Genomic DNA, 7,224 nt, shown 5'->3' on the forward strand with positions numbered 1-7,224 from the left:
TGGGAACCTCCATATGCCGCGGGAGCGGCCCAAAGAAATAGCAAAAAGGCAAAAAAAAAAAAAAAAAAAATACAATTCAGTAGCTTTGTTTCCTGGATCTGTGGAGGGAAGAAACCAAACAGGACCCTCTTAAGTTTTGTTAGTGTTAAGGTCATTGTGATATATGTAGAAATAGAATGAATGGTTTCAAATTTATTATGTGTGATGAGTTTTAATTTCTTTCTCATCAACACATCTTCTTCCCCACTTCTTTATTTAAAATTTTAACTCTAGGAGTTCCCACTGTGGCAGAACAGTATTGGTGGCATCTCTGCAGCACTGGGACACAGGTTCGATCCCTAGCCCGGCCCAGCAGGTTAAGGATCCGTCATTGCCACAGCTGAGGCGTAGGTCACAACTGCAGCTCAGATCTGATCCCTGGCCTGGGAACTCCATATGCCGCAGGGTGGCCAAAAAGGGGGGTGGGGTGGAATTTAACTATATAGCACAAATTAAGTATTTAGTTTGTAGTACTTACATTTTAAAATCACAGTTATCACATTTTGGAATTTCCTTTAAGATTCCAGCCTGGTATTCTCTCTCTCTGTGAAAAGCCTGTCATTGATGTGTATGACTCTCTTGCCATAGAGTTAGGTGGAGCTTGAGGACTGTACCTGCAGGGCCGATCAAAATGCAGCGTCAGGACAGGCCCTCAACTGTTGCGTTCTGCAGGCTGCCCTCTTTGGTTACTGAAGCCAATTTCTTCTGAGGCGGTTTAGCTCTTCAGAGCCAAACGCATCTTCTAAAGGCTGTTTGTACTCATTGCCTTTTAGAGTGTTGTCTCTACAGTGATATGTTGTCCCCAACCCTAATACAGCAGTGAGGGGTTTATTTTTTTGGCTACACTCGAGGCATATGGAAGTTACCAGGCCAGGGATGGAACCTGCGCCACAGCAGTGACAAATCCGGATGTTAACCCACTGAGCCACCAGGAAACCCCTGAGCAGTGATTTCTTTAGGCAGTTCTGTTAGCAAGGTAGCTATTATTCAATCCCTATTTCCTGGAAGTATCTTTAGTAGTTTGAACTTGTATAATAAGCCTGATCCGATGAGACTTCTATGCAATAATAATGCAAATGAGACAAAACCATAAATAGGCTGTTTATCTGAAGAAATAGTGTCTCTTGGAGTTCTTGTCGTGGCTCAGTGGTTAACGAATCTGACTAGGAACCATGAGGTTGCGGGTTCGATCCCTGGGCTTGCTCAGTGGGTTGAGGATCCGGCGTTGCTGTGAGTTGTGGTGCAGGTCACAGACGTGGCTCAGATCCCGTGTTGCTGTGGCTCTGGCGTAGGCCTGCAACTACAGCTCCGATTAGACCCCTAATCGGGAACCTCCATATGCTGTGGGAGCAGCCCTAGAAATGGAGAAAAAAAAAAAAAAAAGGAATAGTGTCTCTTAAGTTTGTCATAGGAACTGAACAGCAGGATTAGGAACAGGGCTTGATGCTACGGAACAGCCAGGCCACATGCATTACTGATTGGTCAGATGACTGGTTTCTTTTTTCCCCTAAATAGACTGTCTTCCCAAGACTGCCTTTCACACTGACTTCTTGCTAGAAAAGGTTCCTGTGACTCTTTTATTAATATAACTTTATTATGTTAAAATAATGTGTATCCACAGTCAAAATAATACATTTCACCTCTGCTGACAGGTTACTTACTATAAAATCCAAATCCTTTCATTTGAAATTGAAAAATTGATTTTTGGAAAGAAAACAGATTTTTCTTAGAAGCTGCATGGCATGCATGGCATTATGAATGCCATGTAAAAATATAAAGATTTTTTTTTTAAATAGGCCTAAAATACCTATAAAAGTTAGTATGTTACATTAGGTGGATAATTACTTGTTACAAGGGTGAAGTCCTTTCATCATCAAAACATAGTGTCACTAGAAAGGAGCAGAAAATGAATGTGAATTGCAAGCCTCTGGTCATAGCCCCTCAACCTGAACAAGTTTACATAGGCCTGGAGATTTTTAGCTGCTTTTTTTTTTTTTTCTTTGGTGTTTTTTGCTATTTCTTGGGCCGCTCCTGCGGCATATGGAGGTTCCCAAGCTAGGGGTCTAATCCGAGCTGTAGCCGCCGGCCTACGCCAGAGCCACAGCAACGCGGGATCCGAGCCGCATCTGCAACCTACACCACAGCTCACGGCAACGCCGGGTCCTTAACCCACTGAGCAAGGCCAGGGACCGAACCCGCAACCTCATGGTTCCTAGTCGGATTTGTTAACCACTGCGCCACGATGGGAACTCCAGCTTCTTTTTTTAATGCCCTTACTTAAGTAGTTATTTGCGTAACGTGAATATAGACAGTACAGTAACGTGTTGTCACTGGAGTGAGTTCCATATAAATGAATTTTTCAGCAAATGAGTGAAAATTTACCCATCTAAGAGCCGGTCACAGATTCTAACTTAAACCATGTTGGATCTAAATAAGCCACACATTTTATATTTTGTTATTCTCTTCAATCAGAATATATTTAAGCCTGTCTTACTCCAAAAATAACCTGGACATGCCTTATTACTTTTAACAAATTGACTCAAGCTCACCAATGAAAGGACACCTCATATGTCAGGTTTTTCTGACATGAAGCGCTCAAGAAGTATTTGCTGAGTAATGAGTGGATATATTCCCACCCCCTTTCATCTCCAGAAGTCTCTGTGATTAGACCTGTGCCCTGACGCGTGACCATTAGACCATCACCTCCAACTTCCCGTTGCTCCTTTGTCGTCTAGCTTGATTCTCTTATTCTCTGCTTCCAACATTCTTCTAATTAGTATAAACTAAGATATGATACACTAAGTGCACTTCACAGTTTGCAAGTAAGTTCGTTGCAGCCAAAGCACAGAATACCCCAGCATTCATATGCCTCTCAATCTCTTAGAAAATAGCCCTGTAAGGTGGTTAAGAGAGAGTATCATCATTAACCCGTTTTATGGATAAGAAGCCTGATGTTCACAGAGGATGAATAGTTCACCCGGAGTGAAAACAGTAATAAATCAGTCTGGGCCACAATCCAAGTCTGTGGGTTCTTAAGCTATTTTTCGCTTAATTAGACAAAACTGTATTAAAGTTGTAAATTTTACCACATGGACTTTTAAAAATTAGCTTTCATTAGTCTAATTTCATTCATATTTGTTACTGCTTTTTTTAAATGAGAATTTACTTATGTTGCAAAGGCTCTTAGTGCCATCCTGGGTACTTGAGGCAGGGAATTTGTTTCAGCTCCAAATTATTTTTTTGTTTTTCTTTTTCAGCCATGGCCAGGGATCGAACCCATGCCACAGGAGCAGCTGAAGCCAATGCAATGACAACACCAGATCCTTAACCTGCTGAGCCACCGGGGGGCTCCCATCGTTTTTTTTTTTATCTGATTCTAATCCATGTAATTGCGTGATCCTCTGTGTGAGGTGTTTGTAAATTAGGGTGGCTGAGGAACAGAACATTGAATTGATCTTTCCCAGTTTTTTGAAATTGGGAAGTGGAGAAAGTAGCGTTGTACCAAAAAAAGAGAAATGCTTCCATCAATAGCCTCACCATTTCTCCTTATAATGAGAACACTTGTAAGTCTATAAAAGAAATTTTTTTTCCTATAAAAAGTAAATACCCTTCTGGAAAAAGCAGCCCAGGCACAATGTTAGACAAGAATTGCTTAGTTGCAGTCAGCCCCTGACTTTGGTTCTGTTTTTGTCCTGTTTCAGGTCAGCTCCATCCAGAACCAGATGCAGTCTAAAGGAGGCTACGGGGGCGGCATGGCTGCCAATGTGCAGATGCAGCTTGTGGACACGAAGGCAGGATAGCCCCGGATCCTCCTCCGGTGAGTACCTCAGCTCAGGCCGGAACCTCCCCGAGAGAGGCTTAGTTCAGCCTCAGGGTTAAAAAACATCTTGCTCTCATTTGTAAAAAAAAAAAAAAAATTGTAAATGTACTATTTAAAAGGCAGAAATATTCTAATTGGCTTCACGATGGTCATCGGAAGTTACTGCCTTTGGAATAATTAGTTTCAGGTTATTCTTTTGCTTATGAGAAACTTAAGTACTTTGAGACCTCTTGTGGTGGGAGCCTTTGAGATTCTGGTGACAAGATGTTTCTTATGTGTCCTTTAAACATGAGTGAAATTATTGAGCATTGATACTGCAGGAAATCCCATGTGTAGTCATTTTATATTAAACACGATCATGGCTAAATCTGTCATTATACCCCTTTCAGTAAAAAGCTAACTTAGAAAAAGGTATGAGAATAATTTGGATTTTCCTTTCGGTTTTATAGGTCATTGTGAATTTCTGTGTTGTTTCCACTGTTGTTTAATTTTTTTTTTTGTCGTGATTGCTTTTCTTTCCTCTTCAATTACAAAAAAGAACTGTGTGCTGGCACCCTGTTCACCCTGCTGTGATTACTCCAGTGACAAGTTACTGTTCTGCTCTGAAGAAACTGTTGTCAGAAGAATCCTGCTTTTCCTTCAGCTGGCGTGCATGCCTTTGGACTCATGGACAGAGTTCTTTGGATTGTGGCTTAATTATTAATTTTTATCAATATGGATCTGATTTTAGCATGATCTTTTTTGTGAATGCTACTAGCACTGTTTTGCATTTTCTCCCCATTTTTAACGTTTCTCTTTCCACCGCCACCCCCTCTGCCTTATGATTTCGTTGGTAAGCAAAGACGTGCTATTACATGTTCATTTGTCACCGTTTATGTATATTTTGGAAGGTATAAGCACAGTGATCACTGCTCTTCATTTGAAACTCCAGCAGAGTAAATATCTGCATGCTTTATGAAGTTGCTTGTGTGGGAACCCGTGGGATGCTGGAAAGGAACGAACACTTCTTGGCTCCCATGGGTTGTTGATACTGCTGCTATTAGAGAGAGGCGGGCTGTGGCACCAAGTCACATCAGTTTCACAAAAAAGGCAACTTGTAGCTTATTTTAGAAGTGTGATTTTTATTCAGTTAGAATTACAGTAACAGAAAAGCTTGCATTCATAAGGCATTCATTCTGTTGTAAATGTTCAGTGTATTTATTTGAGAGTGAGGACCTGGGATTGTGAACAGGTGTGTGGTTGTGTATCTGAGTGTGTGTAATACCCTCATCTGATCGGACTCTGAGCATCACGGTCTTAGAAGTGGCTCATTTCTTGGTGTACTCATTTCGTTTTCACTTGTTTATGTTTAGTATTATGGTATCCAGTTGTTTCCAGTAGCAGTTTGTTGAACTTCTGGCCTGGACTCCGAACTGTGGACTCCAGAGTCATTGGGCCTCTTCGTAATGGAAGTTGCCAAGAGCTACAGTTGACCTGGCTGTGTTGTTGCCTATTCGGTGACTTCAGGTGTTGGTGAGAAACCTTTGGCTCAGGTTCCAAAATGATTATTTCACCAATTGTCCTTCTGTAGATGCTTTTCCTTCCACCTGAGGGTGTAGTGCTAAGCCAGTTAGTAGTATGTTTTTTCATGAAAACGGTAAATCCTATGTCCATTTCAGCCCTAACAGTTATATCTGGTCAGACTCGTACTTCATGCAGGACCTGGGCCTCATGGAAAACTGACCTAGAAAGCTGTAATTAGGTAGTTGCATAAAGAGGGATCATTTTCTCTTCTTCAATCCCTTTCTCTTCACCTTAGGAGTTCTTGTTTAAGAGATAACTGAATAAATATTAGGTTTATATAGGCAAAATATGAAAGCACCCCCCCCCCCCAGTTCTTTGGAATTTACCTGTACCGGGGGGACTAGATTACTCCGTCCTTATTTCTGCAGTTTTGAGTCTTCATAGTGTCAATCCCCAGCAGAATCTGTCAGGGACAAACGTGTATGCTTAGTAATCAAAGTAGGCATTGTGCAGTTAATAACTTTGAAACTTGAATTCATCTGATGTCATTACTTCACTGTGTGGCTACTGCATTCGGGGATAGCCCCGTGTGCCACTCTGCCCAACCAGAGTCAGGGGCCTGCCAGGGACACTGCTGTGTGAAAGTCCGTGGGTTCTGTTGTTTTTGATTTTTTTTGCCTTTTTAAGGCTGCACCCATGGCTTATGGATGTTTCCAAACTAAGGCTTGAATTGGATCTGCAGCCACCAGCCCATGCCACAGCAGTGTGGGATCCGAGCCTCACCTGTGACCTCCACCACAGCTCATGGCAAGGCCGGCTCCTTAACCCACTGAGTGAGGCCAGGGGTCAGACCTGTGTCCTCACTGACCCTGGTTGGGTTCGTTGCCGCTGAGCCACAACAGGCAGTCCCATTCTGCAAGTTCTTTAAGGGACAGGTTTTTTTGGCATTGTCAGTGCTGATGTTGTGTAGTCTGGTTTGATTCTATACTTGTTAACTCCTAGAACGATACAGGGAGCCACGGTCCCTTTTCCCCAACTCACGATGTGATTTTGTTTTTTTCCAATCGCTCGCTTTTCTGATTCTCCAAGGACCAAATATCCCAGTGAGCACTGGAGCCTATCTCTGGTGAGCCAAAGGCTGCACTCTTTAGCCTCTAACTGTTCTGCAGCCACCACTGACTTCACAGGTGCAAGTAGCCACACTGTAGGCAAGACCATATGCCAAGGAAGGTGCCAATAGTGATTCAAAAAATAAGATGACGACCAACCATTAATTCTAAGATAGTAACCCTAGAGACAGATTCTTAGGGAGTCTTCATCCCCACATTGATAGGTGTGGGTTTTTAAATCTCAGGAGGCCGTTTGCTTCCCATAACAATGTGTCTCATTTTGAAAATTGAAGCTAATACAGGATTGACTGTTAATACTTTGCTGAAATACATGCTCACAACTGCTAACCAATGACATGCGTTCTGTGTCCTTTGCCCGAGGTGCTTTCCCTGAGTTAGGCGTGGAGTGGTGCCGCTGAGCGTAGAGCGGGAATGGGAACCACGATGACTGGGTTCAGCATTTCCAGTGCAGCAGCATCTAGCAGTGGGGCCTTGAAAGATGTAGGAGCTTTCACTTTGGTTATTAAATTATAGCAGTTTTATTATAGAGCGCAAGTTAGCCTTGATTTTGTTTAAAATGACTTCTGCTCAGCACCCAGGAGATAAAATTGACATATTTTTATAATATAAGCATACTTTTTTTGTACATTGTGTTCATTCTTAAATAAAGTGAGTTCAGTGTTGGCTTGTAGATAATAAAGAAAGTATTGATTTTGATTCAATAAATGTTTTTCAATCCTGGTTGGGTCGTTC

The 7,224-nt window shown here is 42.1% G+C and overlaps 1 protein-coding gene across 1 annotated transcript in view; it reads left to right on the forward strand.

Moving 5' to 3' along the window:
- The window catches only part of CDC42SE2 (CDC42 small effector 2), a 45,304-nt gene extending 38,092 nt beyond the window's left edge, over window positions 1-7,212 (forward strand). The window contains exons 3-4 of the mRNA XM_005661625.4: window positions 3,741-3,856; window positions 4,398-7,212. Coding sequence (XP_005661682.1) covers window positions 3,741-3,839 — 99 coding nt within the window. The 3' untranslated portion in view covers window positions 3,840-3,856; window positions 4,398-7,212. The remainder of the gene's footprint in view (window positions 1-3,740; window positions 3,857-4,397) is intronic.
- The last annotated feature ends 12 nt before the right edge of the window (window positions 7,213-7,224 follow it).

Source organism: Sus scrofa, chromosome 2 (genome assembly GCF_054392235.1).
Source record: "Sus scrofa isolate SSC_HxYL_T2T_F1_AM1 chromosome 2, Sscrofa_HxYL_maternal_Yorkshire_Landrace_v2.0, whole genome shotgun sequence".
In the NCBI taxonomy this organism is placed as follows: Eukaryota; Metazoa; Chordata; class Mammalia; order Artiodactyla; family Suidae; genus Sus; species Sus scrofa.